Below are 19,266 nucleotides of genomic sequence, written 5' to 3'. Positions count from 1 at the left end.
TGCCCCAGCGAATCCCACTTCGTAAAAGAAATCTACTTTTTTCCTAATAGCCGTAGTTCAGGCAGGGCCTTTAATATAGTGGGGGTGCCCATAGCAAGCTATGGCAAGAAACAAAAGCTCTTTCAGCCCTAGACAACTGGATAATGGATTGGACACTGAGAATGTAAAGGATATTCCCCACCCCTTAATATTCAAAACAACAGCAGCAAGTATTACAATCAATAGACCAACGACCACAAAAACTATAAATCTTTAGCCATTAGAGTAATTGTAGCTCCCTCAAACTTCTAGTATAACAGAAGCTCTTTTCTGAAACCTCCCTAGCTATTAAGCTACATGAAAGTACATTGCTTGCGTATCATGAAGTATTAATGATTTATAATATTCATTCAAATGCATTCAAAATGTCCATCTCGAAGTCATGCTGCTTTCTTCAGAATCATTGCAAAGTAGATTTATTGCAGTGAAAATGCAAAGAGATGTGATCCAGCTTCAACTTGGCATATCCAAGTCCCATCAGTTGCAGTGTAAATTTCAATATTTAAGTGAATCCCAATGCCCTTAATTTTGGTTGAAGAGCATCCTTCTTCTTTTCATAGTTTTCAAAAAGTGAAGTGGGCATCCTTTGGGAAGTTGTTTTGCCCCCCCCCCCAAAAAAAAATCATGGGAACTGCAGTTTGTTAAGGGTGCTGGGAAGTGTAGCTCTGCAATGGGTAAATTGCAGCTCCTAGGATTTTGTGTGTCTGTGTTCTTTAAATTCATGGTGTGTGACACAGCCTAAGAATCTGAAGATACAGACAGAGAGAAGAAACCTAATGCTCTGATCCAAAGCACACATACTGTACTTGGAAGCAACCTCAGTTGCACTCAATGTATCTTTCCCCCAGTGTGATCGGACTGTAAGGTCTCTCAGCACTTAAATCCTCTGTACAGATGAGACATGGCCAGAGATGGGAGGATGCTGTAAAATGGGGGTTGAAGAAAGAAAGAAAGAAAGAAAGAAAGAAAGAAAGGTAGAGCTACAAAATAAAGCACAGCAGTACCTAGAATAGCCCCTCCTCCATCTCACAACAGTGACTCTTGCAGATCCTGGAATAAGACCAAAATTGTCAGTCTTCCAGTCCCATAGCTTTCAGCAAATTCAAGATTCCGACAGTTTATTCCTCCAGGCATTTATCTAGTGGCTCCAAACTTGCTTTCAGCTTCTGTTTCTGTTAGAACAGCAGTCATCCAGAAAAAAACCTCGGATGCTGTCTGTTCTGAAGCTTGTAATTTCATCACACGCCTGAAGATTTTGCTTACTAAAGGTTCACCCAGACTTCCTTTTGCACTGCACTTTCCAGGCACAGGTCTGCCCTTTAAAGATCCATGTCCAAGCAGGGTGTTTTTTTTGGGGGGGGGGTCACGGCACTTTCCCTGGGAAAACTCGCATTTTAACGCTGAATCAAAGCAAACCTCAACCCACAGAAAACTCTGTTGCTGTTTGCTGAGAGAGACTAATGGGCAGAAAACTCAAAAAGTTTGCTTTTTGTCACCTTTCACTCTGAGCCCCGCTGGGCGGTCTGCTCACACTTCTAATAGCACTGCCGGCTGACAGACAAGGCTGCTGCGATGGTCCATGCCAGGGACTGGTTTCCTCTGCCCAGGTGCCAAGAGGAGTCTGTGTGCCTCACCCAAGCACCCAGAGCAGCGGAGGAGCAGCCTGGGCACCGGACGCACAGGTGGGCGGGCTCCGAGCCACTCCAAGCCAGAATAGAAATGTGTAATTTTGGCACGTGCCCCCCCCCCGGGCCTACGCCCTTGGTGGGGCCAACCTAACCAACCCCTGATATGCCCCAGACTGGGGTGGAACAAAGCCTTGATTATCTAGTTCCTCCCAAGGTGAGGGGCAGTAGACATACTAGATAAGCCTGGCAGAACAGCTTATTCTGTGGTATTAACTCCTTCATGTGTGTGGGTTTTTTAAAGATAACTTTTATTTGATTTTACAGGCATAGAGTTATAATACCACCAAATCAATATCCACATTTAGAGATTCCTCTGAATCTCTGGACTTCCCCCCCATCCTCTCCATGGGTCTTATTGTCAACGTTTTCAACTGCATATTGTTTCGTAGTCCACATTTTAGATCTGTCCATAATGTCTACGTTAACTGTTACATTACAAGTGTTATTAAAATCCTACCCATGTTTTCATCTGCTTACAGTGGTCTCCTAAATAAATGGTAAATTTTCCCCATTCTTTCTTTAAAATGTTGTCTTGTAGATTTCTGAGCTTTCCCGTCAGTTTTGCCATTTCGACATAGTCCATCAGCTTGGTTTGCCATTCCTCTCTGGCCGGGACCTTGTCTTCCTTCCACCTCTGCGCTAGCAACATCCATGCAGCTGTTGTTGCATACATAAAGAGCCTTTTCTGCTCCTTTGGGATATCAGTGCCTACAATACGTAATAAAAAGGCTTCTGGGTTTTTTTTACAAAAGTTATTTTAAACTTTTTTTAATACATTATATATCATTTCCTAGAAAGCTTTTATTACCTTGCATGACCACCACATATGATGAAAGGTACCTTCTTTTTCCTTTACATTTCCAGCAGGTATTTGTACTTGTTTTATACTTTTTTGCTAGCTTACTAGGAGTCATTTAACCGTATAGTTAAAGCTATGGTTTTCCCAGTAGCAACGTATGGAAGTGAGAACTGGACCATAAAGAAGGCTGATCGCCAAATAATTGATGCTTTTGAATTATGGTGCTGGAGGAGACTCTTGAGAGTCCCATGGACTGCAAGAAGTTCAAACCTATCCATTCTTAAGGAAATCAACCCTGAGTGCTCACTGGAAGGACAGATCGTGAAGCTGAGGCTCCAGTACTTTGGCCACCTCATGAGAAGAGAAGCTCCCTGGAAAAGCCCCTGAAGTTGGGAAAGATTGAGGGCACAAGGAGAAGGGGACGACAGAGGACAAAATGGTTGAACAGTGTTCTCGAAGCTACCAGCATGAGTTTGACCAAACTGCGGGAGGCAGTGGAAGACAGGAGTGCCTGGCGTGCTCTGGTCCATGGGGTCACGAAGAGTTGGACACGACTAAATGACTAAACAACAACAAGTATACAAGTTATCCCTCATTGCTTCTGCTCTAGCAAGTTCTGCAGGGTTTTAAAACAATACAAAATCCTGCTAAACTGGTTTGCTGGAGGGATCAGTACATGCCCACAAGCAGTGATCCCTCTGGAGCATCGATCTAGACCACCTTCAGCTCCTTGAAAAAGTGTAACCTTTCTCTGCCTCCTGTTTCTTTTCGGAAATAACTTCTGAAGCTTCTTTTTAAATGCCCCTTCTCCCCCACTCTTTCACGTGTGTTCCCATATACAATCCAGCACAGACGAATTTGTAACGTATGTTTTTAATTTGGCTTATTACACTGAGCACAATGGACTGTGTGTGTCACATAAACTGTTCCTAAACAAAACAGCAGTGGAATAGAAATGTTGACTTAAAATGACTAAATATCAAGGCTAAAAATAAGGACTGTCAAGAGGAATCAACTAAATATTTTGTGACAATATGACATTTGGGAGAGGTTACAAATGTGTTCCCCCCCAAAAACAAGCAAGTACACTTGTACCATGAATCATTCCCAACAGCACCAGCCAGCAGGGCCCAATGGGCAGGGATGAAAGAGTTATAATTCAACAATTTCAGGAGGGCCACCAGCTTCCTGTTCCTGGAAAATGTGGTACCTTTTGGGTACCCAGGTCTCAAGCCATGTAGGGCTTTAAAGGCAACCACCAGCATTTTGAATTGTGCCCAGAGATGCACTAAGAGCCAACGCAGCTATTTTAGCACCATCAAGATGCTCTCCTGTAACCCTGTGAAGTGGTTGTTGTTGCTGATCAGAGGGCTGCTGGGTGTCTTCTTAACCTCACATCTCCCGATGTGGATGGAGATAAGGCCTAGCTGAAAAGAGTGATTTTAAACCTTAACTGGTTAGCACCAGGGCTTTTCTTCCTTTCACATTCTACCTTTGCTCTGACAAAGGGAAGAGAATTATGTCCCTGTGCCTCCATTGTGGAACACATGGCAGAGAGTTCCTGTGGGAAGTAACTGCAGGAAATAGACTGTCAAATATAATTTGGGCCCACACAACCTGTTGCCAGTCAGGTAACTGGTTGCCGTACTAGCCTTGGAGCACAGAATGACAGCTCAAAAGTAGAAATGCCTCAGCTTCTGCCTCAGTTGAGGCTAGTTGGAAGGGTAAGTCAAGCACAACTTGTTTCTAGGGGTGACCTCACAGCCAGGCTCTGCCTCCTCAGCGGCTTGGCTGGGGAAGGTCCTGTCAGTTTGCATTTCTTAGTGCAGAAAGTATTGAACTGATGTGTAGAGATCTTTCCTATTCTACTTAATTCAAGAGGGTTCTGGAAGTTTCTGGAAGCTTCTTTGTATGAAAGAAGCTTCATGATTATTTGGGTTATACCTTCAGAGAAGCTGAATACAGCTGGCTTGATCTGATTCCCTTATCTCTTCCAATTAAGGAGCCTGGGTTTTACTTTCCCTTTCTATCTCTCTCCCTTCTGGTGTGGTATTCTGTACATAGTATGCTTAGTGTTAAGGTTTAGTATTTTTATAAGTTTATAAGTTTTTGTAAGTGCTGCAACTGGATTTTTTATGGACTGTGCCAATCCTGAATGTTGTGGATTTGTGCCCATTATGCTGGTTTGCCTTCAGTAGCAAGTAAAGCTCTGCTGAATGAAGTACAATTGTATGTGGTCTATTTTTGGAAACTCTGCTACGTGTTTAAGTTTTTTCCTCCCCAGAAGAAGCTGGGGCGACAGGTTCAGCCCTGCCATTTAACAAAATTGGCCATAGCGGGTGGGGCATCCTAGAAAGCACAAATAATTAGGAGAGCTGAAAGCTGGCAGCTTATAGTTGCTGCAAATCCATTTTGTTTTGGCTTGAGAAATTAACAAAACAGGATTCAGTCTCTGAACCACTGCCATCTTATCTCATCACACCACCATGGTGATAAGGTAATGCAAATTAGTGGTCGGCTTCTTTTGTGCTAAAAGAGATAGTTCTGCCTGTGCTTTGTCCTTTCCAGCCGTAATTGTGGGGTTTGTAAGGAAAGGATATTTTAGAGGCTGAGCTGGTGATCCATTGCAGTTGAGCATTTACCTGTCACATCAGTTTAAAAGGCGCACCACCATAAACTAAAACGCCTTTGCTTTGAATGATTGATGAAAGAAATTCGATGAAGGCCTCCCTTTTGCAGAGAGCAGAAGATTGGTTTGCATTGAAATGAGGGGGCAAAAAACAGCACAGAGCAACCTTTATTGAAACTGACTCCTCTTGGGTCTCAGTTTACATTTCTAGAGGCTGGTGTTCCAAATACTCTTAGGTGAAAGGAGATACTGTAGGTGGAATGAAAGAGGCAACAGTCAGGCAGCTGGCAACTGTAACCTACCACTAAGTATTTCAACGATACCTGTAGATCACTCTTGAATTTGGCTTCTCCTCTTAAAGATTAAAGTCCAGGCTTAGATAAATAATTCACAGGTACTTTGTGAATGCTCACTTCGTGAACTTCGATATAGATCAAAACGACGACAGCAAAAACCCTCAGCTGTTGTCATAATGATTTTCCTTACTTAGAACCTGCCACTACCTACTTTGGTAATTGAAAGGCCCATTGTGAAGAGCCCTGGTAGCTGCCACCATGCTAGTCTCGGTAATAAAGAAAAGACAGTTTTCTTGAGAAGTTTTGCCAGACCGGTTTCTGCGTTGTGGGTTGCACAGAGCTTACTTATAGGCAGCATGAAATCTGAAGATCATTTGACCCAGTGAAAATGCATCAGGAAAATAAAATATTCCAGTGATTCATCTACCCTTATTTGTGGCCAGTGACACACCCCACCCCATAAGTCATTCTGGAATAGAACTGGAGAACTGGTGGCCTTACAGAAGTTGTTGGGGACCAGCCATCCAATGGTTAGAGAGTATGGGAGCCGTATTTCCACAACATCCCGAGGCCACAGATCCCCCAGGTCAAGAGTGTGTAGCCTTCTGAAAGCCCCGAGAAGAATATACATAAAAGATGGAGAGATAGCAGAACAAAAAAGAAGGAACCCAATAGCAGGCATGCAAGCCTGGACAAGTGTGGATTCTACAGGTTTCATAGCCTTGGCTTATTCTTCCTAAAGACTAAGCAGGAAATGACTACTGTATTACCCATCATCACCACAACCAGTCAGTTCATTCCCTGCATTATGGACATTGTTGTTGTTGTTGTTGTTTAGTCGTTTAGTCATGACCGACTCTTCGTGACCCCATGGACCAGAGCACGCCAGGCACTTCTGTCTTCCACTGCCTCCCGCAGTTTAGTCAAACTCATGCTGGTAGCTTCGAGAACATTGTCCAACCATCTCGTCCTCTGTCGTCCCCTTCTCCTTGTGCTCTCCATCTTTCCCAACATCAGGGTCTTTTCCAGGGAGTCTTCTCTTCTCATGAGATTGCCAAAGTATTGGAGTCTCAGCTTCACGATCTGTCCTTCCAGTGAGCACTCAGGGCTGATTTCCTTAAGAAGGGAGAGGTTTGATCTTCTTGCAGTCCATGGGACTCTCAAGAGTCTCCTCCAGCACCATAATTCAAAAGCATCAATTCTTCAGCAATCAGCCTTCTTTATGGTCCAGCTCTCACTTATGGACATTACCCATTAATAAAACATATCTTTGGGTAATAGAAGGCTAAACTCTTTCTATAAGCTACCATCGTTTTGGATCTGACTATTAGCTACGTCTGCTTCCACGGGAATAGTTTCTCTAAAAAGAGCGGTCATGAGCAAAGCACCCTGTTGTGCAAGTGATATCTTTTGGTCGTGCTTGGTCATCTTTCACATGCCACTTATACATGGGCAGTTACACTCCTGGTGTGTTAAACTGGCCAAATGAGTGGGAAGCTGCCATAGGAATACAATTTTGTTACCACATGGGAAATGAGGGTTAGTAAATGACCTGGAACGTTGACCTCAGGCCAGCAGGGAGAGAAAGCTGTTCGTAACGGACCGACAGCTGGAATAGATCCCCAGACAGAGCAAGCTCTGTTGCCAACAGTACTACTGTATATGAAAAGTAAAACTCCCAAACCACTTTAAAAATCTGAGGACACTCCTATATCGAGTGGGTTCAGAACAATACAGGATCAAAGTCCTTAGTAATCCTTACTAATAAGGGAGCCACATGAACATACATTAAGACTTATGTGGGCTAGTAGAAGCAGAGGCAGGACTGGATTAATTATTAGACTAAGTATACTACAAAATATGCTTCAGTGTTGGCCTATTCTGCTCCTAGCACTCATCTCCTTTAGAATCCATCAGAATCTGTGGTGTGGATTTAAGCCAGGAATGGGAAATCTGTGACCCTCCAGAGGCTGTTGGACTCCCATCATCCCTGACCACCGGCTATGAGCTACATGTGGCCAGTAAGATTGTCAGGTCCTATCTAGGAGACTCTGCTAGAAAAAAAAGAATCCATGAAGCACACTCAGGCCTGTGTCTTCAAAATTAGCAAACCAGAAGGTCGGCGGTTTGAATCCCCACAACAGGGTGAGCTCCCGTTGCTCGGTCCCTGCTCCTGCCAACCTAGCAGTTTGAAAGCACATCAAAGTGCAAGTAGATAAATAGGTACTGCTGCGGCGGGAAGGTAAACGGCGTTTCCGTGCGCTGCTCTGGTTCGCCAGAAGTGGCTTAGTCATGCTGGCCACATGACCCGGAAGCTGTATGCCGGCTCCCTCGGCCAATAAAGCGAGATGAGCGCCGCAACCCCAGAGTTGGTCACGACTGGACCTAATGGTCAGGGGTCCCTTTACCTTTAAGTATAATCATGGCTGTAGTCCACAACACATTTACTGTGTAATAGTCCTATTAAAATAAAGGTGACTTGCCTGGACAAAGTGGAAGAGAAGAAGCGTTTGGATTTGATATCCCGCTTTATCACTACCCGAAGCAGTCTCAAAGCAGCTAACATTCTCCTTTCCCTTCCTCCCCCACAACAAACACTCTGTGAGGTGAGTGGGGCTGAGAGACTTCAAAGAAGTGTGACTAGCCCAAGGTCACCCAGCAGCTGCATGTGGAGGAGCGGAGACGCGAACCCGGTTCACCAGATTACAAGTCTACCGCACTTAACCACTATACCACACTGGATTGTGGGATATAAATGAAACCAGTGTCCACATTTTTGTTAAGCCATGTTGTGGCTTGTTTCTCCATTGTGGAAGATTGCCGCTTCCCCCTCAGGAACCCTTCTGCCAAGTTGGGCAACAATATCTTCAAAGGCGTTCAAGTTGACACAGGTTAGAACTGCCACACCAAAAATCGGACAAAGCCATGCCAATGTCACGTTTTGGCCTGCCATCTGGGTTCAAAATGGTGGTCAGCATTCCAACATTGATAAAAACAGCATCTACCACCTCGGGAACCCTTGTAACTAGTTTGAAATCAGTGCAGGTTGAAATTGACACACCAAAAAGTCATGCCAAATCTTGATTCAAAATGGTGGCCAGTGTCCCAATGTCAATGAAAACTGCCACCTCAGGAACCTTTATGTCAACTTTGGCAATGATATCTTAAGAAGCGGCCAAACCTTTTGGGAAGAAGCAGAGAAGCAGTTTCCCAAAATGTAAATCTTCCTTAAATCAAGCATAACTGATGATGGAGTGGTGCTCCTCTTGAACACATCCTTTCTCTGAGCATGCGGGGAAAAGTTGGCTCATGTTTCCATATTTCTGAGTGTATAAAGGAAAGATGTGTAAGTGCATGCCTCCCCACCCTGTTTACAACCCTGTCTACAAATCTGCCAAAGCCCAAATTTAATTGGCTTGTGGAATGGAATGTTAGAGTTAATTCACCCATTAGCATGTCATTACTACTCTTTCATTCTTTATGGAGCTTAACCATTTTTGTCTGTTTGTTTTGATCTTTTTAAAACGGCTGCATAACCAAATTTTAAAGGGATTTTTGCAGACGAAGATTAGAAACAGGCTTTGTGCCCTATGTGCTAAGATATAATGCCTTTTGTTGAATCACAAATGACAGGCCTTCTATTTTGTTATTTTTCTGACTGTTCCCCATTTCAGTTATGTGATCTTGGTTTTGAGTGATAAATTCACGCTTGTGCACTTTATAGGTGTTGTGTGTCTCCCTTCCTGCACTGGAAGGTGTAAGCTGATCTTTCTTTGGCAGCCCTGCAAGAATTCAATTTTTAGAGGAAGGAAATTAATACCAGGCAGCATGCAATAGCAAGGAAAGGAATGTCTACTTAGATCTCATTTTCATTTAGATCTTGTATCACCTTTTTTGGGGGGGAACGCTTAATGACTTAACAAATGAGTAGAGTTGGTGTAGTCCATGGGTAGGCAAACTTAGGGCCGGATCAGGCCCAATCGCCTTCTAAATCCGGCCCGTGGACAGTCCGGACATCAGCGTGTTTTTACATGAGTAGAATGTGTGCTTTTATTTAAAAGTAGTTTCTGCTAATATAGTGCACCTTTGTATGTTATGTTCACCGTTATATTCAATTATACGCACACTGTCCCCTGACATATGCATTTTTGCAAATATGGTTTGATTGGAGAACTGCATTGCAAAATTTGAATAAGTGCAAATTTTGGAGGGTAGTTCTGTTTTGGTTCTCAATATCGTTTCAGAAAGAGCAGATTTAATAGATTCGGCTTTAAATGAAATCTGAATCAAATTTCTTGGTCCCTTCCCACTCTACAGTTTTATGATTCTTCCCTGTCACTAACCATTACTCTTGCCAGCCAAGGAGGATATCAGTGGGAGGGGAGGCCAAAGCTTGCTCTTGCTTGGAGTTTGCACAGCAAGTGGGCTCCGTTCAGGGCTCATGCTGTCAAATGGCAGCAGTAAACCTAGCTCGATTCAGTCCTTTTCCCTCCTAGAACACCTCTGGTTCTACCTACTTGCATATTTTGTGGGTGGAAGGATGAGGTCGTGTCACTCCACAGGTAAAGTCCAGTGGGGCTGTTCTGGGCTGATGAGAGTGAGACTTCTGCCCCATTTGATCCCCACCTCTGCCATCACAGCAGGTTGGGGTTTGAATTATACCCTAAATGTGAAAGTGGCTGGCTGACAAGCCTCTGAATCGAATCTCAGTACAAGGCCTTAGGCAAGTGACTGACTATTCTCAGTAGCGTTATTTCATCGGCAGTAGGAAGAAAACTTACCTACTTTAGGCAGGTATTTTAAGAATTGCCAAGGCAAAGCACTTGGAAGACTGCAAAAGTGCTATATGAACGCAACCATGTGGTTGTACTTCAGATACTTGATTTTTTTTTAAAGACAAATGCCCATCAAGTGCAGTATCTCATGTAGTAAAATGGTATAAAGCAATGGACACTTCAAATCAAATCAAAACAAGCTTTATTATACTAGCCAAAGGCCATGATACAGCCATACGAACACCGTCAGGAAAAGAAACATCCATCTAACTATATAACTGCATATAAAAAGCAGAGCCACTGCCCGGACCATCAAGATCATGTGCAGATTGGGGACTCTACATAGCACACAATATTTTCGTATTCAGACTTCGGAATCTCCTTTACAGTTTACTGCCATTTTTGTCCCGGTTCTTCTTCCTGATCTTTCTTGCCACCAGCTCAAAGAGGGCCACATTATAAGTCACTGGAGCATTAGCATCACTGAGCAGCCATAGAACCCTCTCCGCCAGGGAAAGAAAGCGCAATGGACACTTGAGAGACAAATTTCTAGCTCTCAGGAAGGTAGCACATGCTTTGCATGCAAAATGGTCTCAGATTCAGACTCTCTGACATTTGTTGAAGCATTCCTGCCTGAAATCCTGGAGAGCTTATGCGAGGATCTGCCTCAATATCAAGCAATCTCCCCTGTTCTTGCTGTGATCTGGTTCATTGCCTGGGGTGCTCCTAGAGACAAATTTTACCACCGGAGACTTAAGTGACCTTGGCTGCAAGTGCGTGTGTTTCACTAGCTAAAGCAGCTTTACGCAAGCTGTGAACTCTCCTGGTCACAGTTATCCATGCTCTGTTAAGCTCCAAGTTAGACAGAAAAGTGTTTGGAAACATCAGCTATTGCAAAACACACTGGGATCAGGTGAAGGGAGCACATCTCACTGATTCTTGAAGAGCAGCACTGGCTGCCTGCCCAATTCAAAGTGCTGGTGCTCAGCTTTAAACCTCAATATGGCTTGGGTCTTTCTTAATATCAACCAGCTGGTGTATTACATGGGTCTTCAGGTGCAGCACCAGCTCAGGTGAAGCAGGTGATGACTCGAGAGAGGACCTTTGGATGACCAAACTCCACCTATGGAATTCTCTCCCATGGGGGAGGCTTACCTGGCACTTGTGATGCTATCTTTTCAGCGACAGGCAGAGACCTTTTTTCTTTCCCCACACCTTTAAACATCTGCCCAGATTTCAGTATTTTTTTTATTGCTGCTTTTATTTCACTATATTGATTGTTATAGTTTTATTACACTTTTATGTGTGTTTTATTGTTGGTCATAAACCAAAATATCTATTGAAGGGTGCTATATAATCACAACAACGTTGTTTTCCATCCATTCTTCCTACTGCACTCTTCTGTGGTACATTGTAAGGAACTTATATTTGAAGGAGCCACAAATTCCTTTGCTGTGGAGTTTGTATCATTGGGGAAAGAACTCATGAACAGAAGAATTTTCAGATGAATCTTGAACGTTCAGTATTTATAGGTTCAATTTTTCCAGGGGGTACTCAAAGGTACGCAGTACCAGTACCTCTTTTCTTCTTGTTAAAAAATGTGACATTTACTGTAACAACTTCATGGTGAGTACTGGCACCTATTTTTCGGGGGGGGGGGAAGCACTGTATATGTTCATATGCATACCATAAGCTAACATCTGAAACAGCTTCTTACAACCATTCCCAAACCAAATTTTAATCAATTCCATGTAAAAGAAGCATTGTGTCCCGTTTTATTCATACTGAAGTAAAGATACAAAGCCTCAAACGGCAAATCTATATTGGAGAATCCGGAATCCAGATTTCCTGCGCCAGCTCCTTAATCACAAAACCACTCGCCTTTTATTTCCTAAAGCACAATGGTGTGCAGTATAAATAGCACCTTACCCTGCAGAAGGAATGGGAAAGAAACCAGGAAGCAACACCAAAACATTCTCTTCCCTCACTCATGTACAAAGAGTGGTATATACTTGAGCTTGGTGGATATAACGCATTCAGATCTGAATTAGACAGATCTGAATTTGGTCTGATTGTGAAGCTGCTGCACCCCCCCCCAAAGAGGACTACAGCCACTAAATGTGGAGAAGTTATCATTTAATATGCTTCAGCTACTCTCATATTCTCAGGAGTGTCAAAGGGTAGGCTTCCATCCTTTATAAGCATGCTTGCTTGTAAAGTGGGGATTCAAGTGCATCAATACATTGCATCTGTAGCTCCCACCCTCGTTCCAGAAGTTCGGAGCAGCCTTGTCACTTGGGGGAGTGAGGGGCCAGGCCAAAATTTGACGCCCCCACTTGCTGCCCTCATGCTGCCTTCCCAAAGTTGGCTAAGCGAGGTGCCCAGGGTCCCAGAGCCTTCCCATCTCCTTCCGAAAGCTGGGAAAGTGCTAACTAGACTTTGGAAAGGAGGAGGGGAGGACTCGGGGAGTCAGAACCCTCAGCTGCATCCCAACATCCAGAGCTTCCTTACCCAGCTTTGGGAAGGCTGTGCAAGGGTGTTTTTGTGTGTGTGTGTGTGTGTGTGTGTGTGTGTGTGTGTGTAATTTGCTGAGGGCCTTCAAAAAAGGCTTAAAGGCCTGCATGCAGCCCTCAGGCCATGTGTTGGACCGCCCTAAGCTAGAGGAAAGCTATGCAGAGCAGCAAATGCAAATTTTACTTTTTTCTACACTCCTCTCAATCTTCCATCTGGGCCAGCAAGTCATTATTGGGGTCCAGGGATCATTCCAGCCAAACAAGAGCCAGAGAAAGTGGCTAAAGCTGCACAGGAACCGGATTGCTTTTCAATATCACAGTGTAAACAAAGTATAGGAAGTGCTGAGAGGTGATACCATTTAAACCAAACAGTGAGCCGTGCAGGAAGAAAAAAAAGACCCAGTATTTCCTGTAGTGCTTTTACTGCACTAAAAACAAAGAGATAAATGAATGAAATCTATCTTCGGCTGTGTGCAGAGTAAATCTGACAGCAATTAACAGTGAGCGTGTTAATAGGATAAACCAGGGCTGGCCCAATACATTCTGCTGCCTGAGGCCATGAACAAGACAGTGCCTCTCCTCCTTCCAACTCAGCTGGCAGCTGAATCTGACTTCCGCACTTATGACATGACAGCATTATCCGCTGCATGTGAAGCACCCGGCTAGTTCAGGGGTGAGGAGTGCAGGCTGTGGAAGAGATACAGCTCTGTCCTCAATAGACTGGAATTGCTAGGGGCTTAGAAGGAACAGCCAGGAGGTGGCTGCTGCCGTCACCACCTCTCAGCAACCCCTCAGCCACCTTACTTTGCCGAATGCTAGGGCCTTATGCCTAGCATTCTGGACAACACATTTACTGCAGTAGGAGGGCAGCCATTTCCCACAAACCACGTCCACCAGCTCCACACCTGACGTCGTATGTTACACCAGGTGTTAGACAGGGAAGGTCATGCCTACAAAGGCACGATTAGGCGTTTAAGGTAAGGTCCCAGTTGTTCCTTTGCAAATGGGGCTCATTGACAGCGCCAGTCAGCTGACTAAAAAAATCCCCATTGGGAAATCCCGGTATTAGAACCATACAAACAACCCCATTCTAAGCAGCCTGCACTTTCTAAAGTTTGCCACCAATATCTTTGCAGCAGTTTGGTTTCTCAAAATTGGAGCAGCTATAAGGGTTGAAGGGAGTATAATTTTGTCCCCAACCATGTCATGAGAACTAGCAAATAATTCTGTTCTGTACTGGCACACACCCCATACATTTAGAGCACCCTTCAAAGAAATGTTGGAAATGTAGTGGGAAATTACAGCTCTGGGGTATAAACTACATTTCCCAGAATTGTTTTTTTATTTATATATACTTTTCATGTTTATACATTTCACTGATTTTACAATCATTTTGACATTTCAAAACTTGACTTACTTCCTCCTCTTTCTGCAGTTCCTTAAATTTATTTTTAATATCTTCTGCATATCCAAATTAACTTAATTTGCTTATTTATTTATTCATCTTCTTTAAATATATACTCTTATGAAGCTGCAGGTTATTACAATAATCCTGCCAATGTTTTTATCTGTTTATAATTTATCTGTAAATATGCAATAAACCATTTCCATTCTTTTATAAAAAGTTTGTTATCTTGGTTTCTTATTCTTCCAGTAAGTTTTGCCATTTCTGCATATTCCATAAGTTTTTGTATCCATTCTTCCTTTGCTGGGACTTCTTCATCGTTCCATTTTTGGGCAAGTAACATTCCTGCTACATGAATAAGTTTCTATACAGTTTAGGTAGCTCTGTCCCTATAATTCCCAAACCCCCCCCCCCCGATTATTTTTGTGCTTTGGGGGAAGGTAATGTGCTTTAAATGTATGCTATCTATGCAGCCTGTGTCCCTTATAAAATTCACCTCCTCCAATCTTAAACCATACATAAATGTAACATGACAAGCTGAATATATGGTTACAGAAACTGCAGACACTGCGCGATGAAGCTGCAATATATAGGTCACTAGTTTAAAGCATCTGAAAGATGTGGTTTTTGAATAGGTATATCCAGACTGTAAGACTCTAAATATATATATATAGGAAGAATTAAGGTAGCATTGTCACTTGGGATAGTATGTTAGCCAGTTGAACAAAATCGACAGAGAGTTGTATGATACCATAAAGACAAAAAACAAAACAGACAATGAAGTTACCATGTAAACTGTCCAGTTTATCTTTAAGAATAAAATACATAATTTTGGCCTTTATCATGAAGCCCAGTGGTATTTAAATAGTTCATATAGCCACACTGTAAATGCTGGGCAGGGTTATGATTTGCCTTGTGTGAAACCTATTTGCCTTGACAAAGGGCTAGGTACAGCTAAGCCCAGAAACACTTTGCTCTAGGCTGGAAATTCAGCTCCTGTCCATGGTAGAATCTTCCACGATTTGCACAGAGATGGATGCCAAAGTCCCCATACGATCCAGACCGGCTTGCACAAAAAATATGAGTGCCGACATCATTAAACTTAAACCTCATTAGGGCTAAAGTCTGACGGCCGGACTTTCATGACAACCGATTTCAAAGAATACCACCAACCGTGCCACGTGTACCACACAATTCCATTGTCTGTCGCTGCCGAGTAGGGTCCATTGTAGTACAGGCCGTTCAGGTTGGCAGAGTGACATCTGGCAGAAAAAGAGAGAAATAAAGGATATCCTTTAGATTTGCACAGAACCATCTATGCCCTGCGGTGCTTTCATGTAGCAAATGCATGCACAACTATCTCAAATGTACACGCAACACGCAAAGTGAATGTGGCTTACGTTTTCAAATCAGATAGAAGCTGGTTTGAGGGGAAATGCATCAAGACGCAGTATTTCTTTGGATTGCAGCTAACATCTTGCATACATGGCTTTGGACAGCAGGGGTGGGAGCACCCTGGAGCTAGAATAAATGGTAATGTATACCCAGCCTACGTGTACGTGTAATACTGTGCTTAACACATTGCTTACCATAAGGGCAGAGGTCACAGATTACCACTTCTCACTGTTACAGCCACTGTATGGAATGTTTTGAAGCTGCAACTGTTCGCTACCATACTTTGCATGCACCGTGATTTAACCTGGCAATATTATTGTGACCCTAAGCCATGACTTATTGCTCTGTTAGTTCCTTCAGTCCCCCTCTCCAATATCATCCTAAATATCCTGCAGTAGCCAGGTCCGGATTAACCACCAGGGTAAAATACTATAATTATATATATAGTGGTATCCCAGTGTCTCCATGAGATAAGTACACGTCAGCCAGCAATTCAGTATGGGGTGTGGGTGTGCATTATTAAAAAAAGAATCAGGAGGAGACCTCAAAGGTGCCATGAAAATGATTTATTAGCCAAATAAATTGTAGGCTTTGCGGCTCTTCAAGGGCAACTGGTTTTTAATTCATCTGAAGGATAACTGTCACTCTGAGATAGTGTCCAACACTCTTTAATTATCATTTGAAAGGATTAAATCAGTTGCCCTTGAAGAGGAGTTGCAAGACTTGAAATGCACTGGACCAACAAATTATTTTCAGTGTGCTACTGAAATCTCTTCTATCTGTGCTTATTGCATTGGTGCCTTTCCTTCCTTCCTGCTTGTATGCTGCTATAGTCCTTCTACCTGGCTGAATTAAACTTCCCACAGTTCCAATCTCGGTGTTGTTGCCTTGTCACATGGAGTGGGATCAGTTAATAGGTGTGTGTATCTTACAAAAATGTAGTAATTGTCCATCATGAAGGATATATGATCTCTATCACCCGCTCTTGTTTGCTACTATAAAGTTTTCTGAGATAGGGTTTGAGAACAGCAGCCTTAAACAAAAGTCTTTTTTGTTCCTTGTTCCTGCCACTTTGCCTGCTAATCGCCACCATCTGAGAATGCTTCCGAACCTGTGATGATTGCACATGGGAACAACCACATGAAAGGACTGTAGTTATGTGCCTTCCCTTCATTAGTGGCTTTGGAGTAACTTTGTGAATGCATTTCCTGCCAGCACTTGGGGTTTACATGATAGAACAAAAGTAATTACCCACAGCCTGGCTATTAGGCAACTGATGTCTATTTGCTAGGAAATCTCAGTGCAAGTTAAATATAGGCAGACTGGCCATCGGCCAACAGCTTAGGTTCTCCAAGCTACCTTTTAATTGGCTATGCAGAAATCCTCCCTCTCCAGCCCTAACCCTCGGAAGCCCTCTCTGCAAACTGTCTTCAAAACTCTCCATGATGCTACAGGGCTTTATTTGTCTTCGTAAGAAATAAAACAGCTCTGATCCATCTCCCCACCCCCAAACATCCAGCAGGAGGTCGGAACAGGGCCTTCTGCGGCACATTGCCGTGAGTCAGCCAGTCTATAGCTTCCCAATGTGAACGTAACAATAGTAAATGCTTTGTCAGTAGTATTCAGCCGCTCAGAGGCTTGGAGAGGGAAAAGAATATCTCATCAGACAGCCTGCTCCAGAGCAGGACAAGATTTCTCATTTTGAGCAGCACGATCCTGCCACAAGCAAAATGCCTGTCATTAGATGGGTGGGGTTTTGCACGGAGAAAGAGCTTGCTTCTTGCAAGGAGCTGTAAGGGGGTGCAATGCACATTTGCCCCACTCCACTACCCCCTTGCAGGATCCCTCTCTATTGTGGGCCAGGTCAGGCCACCCATTTGGACAGTAAGTTTTGTCCTTAGTTCATGGTGTCAGTGTGCTTTGCTGTTTAACACAGGAGTAAATTACCAGACTAGGGACGTGAGTGGCGCTGTGGGTTAAACCACAGAGCCTAGGGCTTGCTGATCAGAAGGTTGGCGGTTTGAATCCCCGCGACAGAGTGAGCTCCCGTTGCTCGGTCCCTGCTCCTGCTAACCTAGCAGTTTGAAAGCACATCAAAGTGCAAGTAGATAAATAGGTACCGCTCCGGCGGGAAGGTAAACGGCGTTTCTGTGCACTGCTCTGGTTCGCCAGAAGCGGCTTAGTCATGCTGGCCACATGACCCAGAAGCTGTACGCCGGCTCCCTCGGCCAATAAAGCGAGATGAGCGCCGCAACCCCAGAGTCGGCCATGACTGGACCTAATGGTCAGGGGTCCCTTTACCTTTACATTACCAGACAATAATGGTCTGCCCTTTGAGACTCTATTGGAACAGGGGCTAAGCCTGCTTTTCAGAATGTGATGGAATGGTGGGCCCGTTTCATGAAATGCTAAGGATATGGCCCTCAGCCTTGAGTATCTGTTGAGGCAAGAAGCTTACAAATTCATCAAGAAATAAAACAACAAGCCAAGGCACTTTTGCCACAGCTTGGAGGTAGAACCCCTTCTTTGCATGCAGAAGGTCTCAGGTTCAATCCCTATCATCTCCAAACAAGGCTGGGAATGTCTCCTGCCTGAAAACACAGAGAGCAGTGGCGTGTAGTCAGTGGACTAGGGGGACTAGGTCCCTAAATGTTCCTGCTAAATTGGAGTATTAAAGTATTAAAGTCTGACGCCTGCTTCCCAAAGCCCGGGAAACCTCTGCCCAACTTAGAGAGGGAGGTACGATGCTCATTTGTGCAGCACCCTTGCAAGCTGGCACCTCTGGCCCTACCCATTCCCCTACAAAAAAATAAATAAATCACTGCACCCCACTGCCAGAGAGCCCCTAACAGTCAGTAAAGGTAAAGGGACCCCTGACCATCAGGTCGAGCCGTGGCCGACTCTGGGGTTGCGACGCTCATGTTGCTTTACTGGCCGAGGGAGCCGGCATACAGCTTCCGGGTCATGTGGCCAGCATGACTAAGCCTCTTCTGGCGAACCAGAGCAGCGCACGGAAATGCCATTTACCTTCCTGCCAGAGCGGTACCTATTTATCTACTTGCACTTTGACGTGCTTTCGAACTGCTAGGTTGGCAGGAGCAAGGACCGAGCAATGGGAGCTCACCCCGTCGTGGGGATTTGAACTGCCAACCTTCTGATCGGCAAGTCCTAGGCTCTGTGGTTTAACCCACAGCGCCACCCGTGATGGTGTCAGTACACGTAAACAAATACTATGCCCCCTTCTTAAAAGGACCTCCCTTGACTTGGAAGTGTTGAACAATTATCACCATGTGGAAAATTTCCCTTTTGGGCCAACGTACTCAGGAGGTGGGAGAGGGGGTCCAGCTTCAGGTATGCTTGGAGAAGACTGAATATCAGGCTCCATGTCTCTATGGCTTCAGGCACAGTCATGGCAGCCTCGCAGGGCCCAGGGAAGAAAGATGCAGGAAGTACATGGTATTCCTGCTCAATGTTGCAAAGGGGTCCCGGGAGCCAAAGGAGGGGATCCAGAAATTTCCTGGGACCTCAGCGAATGTTTGCACCTATTGGGTGAAGAACGAGCATTTGCATTTTGTGTAAGCCTGCATAAAAACGCATGGTGCTTCTTCCGCTGCCCGCTTCCTGTTCTGCCAACCTGCCCCCGCCTACTTTTCCCGAAGTGCTGAAGTCCCAGCAAAAGAGGGTGAGCGGGTGAGGCCTGTAGGCGACACACTCCACCTGCTGACGG

The 19,266-nt window shown here is 44.3% G+C and overlaps 1 protein-coding gene across 3 annotated transcripts in view; it reads right to left on the bottom strand.

The window, feature by feature from the left end:
- Positions 1 to 10,411: 10,411 nt before the first annotated feature.
- Positions 10,412 to 19,266, bottom strand: part of FGL1 (fibrinogen like 1) — a 31,938-nt gene continuing 23,083 nt past the window's right edge. For all 3 annotated transcript variants that reach the window (XM_083630762.1, XM_083630761.1, XM_083630763.1), the window contains one exon: positions 10,412 to 15,406. In XM_083630762.1, coding sequence (XP_083486888.1) covers positions 15,247 to 15,406 — 160 coding nt within the window. In that variant the 3' untranslated portion in view covers positions 10,412 to 15,246. The remainder of the gene's footprint in view (positions 15,407 to 19,266) is intronic.

The sequence above is a fragment of the Podarcis filfolensis genome (assembly GCF_964270895.1).
Source record: "Podarcis filfolensis genome assembly, chromosome: 9".
NCBI classification, from domain to species: Eukaryota; Metazoa; Chordata; class Lepidosauria; order Squamata; family Lacertidae; genus Podarcis; species Podarcis filfolensis.
The sequence above is the reverse complement of the archived record's forward strand: the minus strand, read 5'-3'. Positions and strand labels throughout refer to the sequence as shown.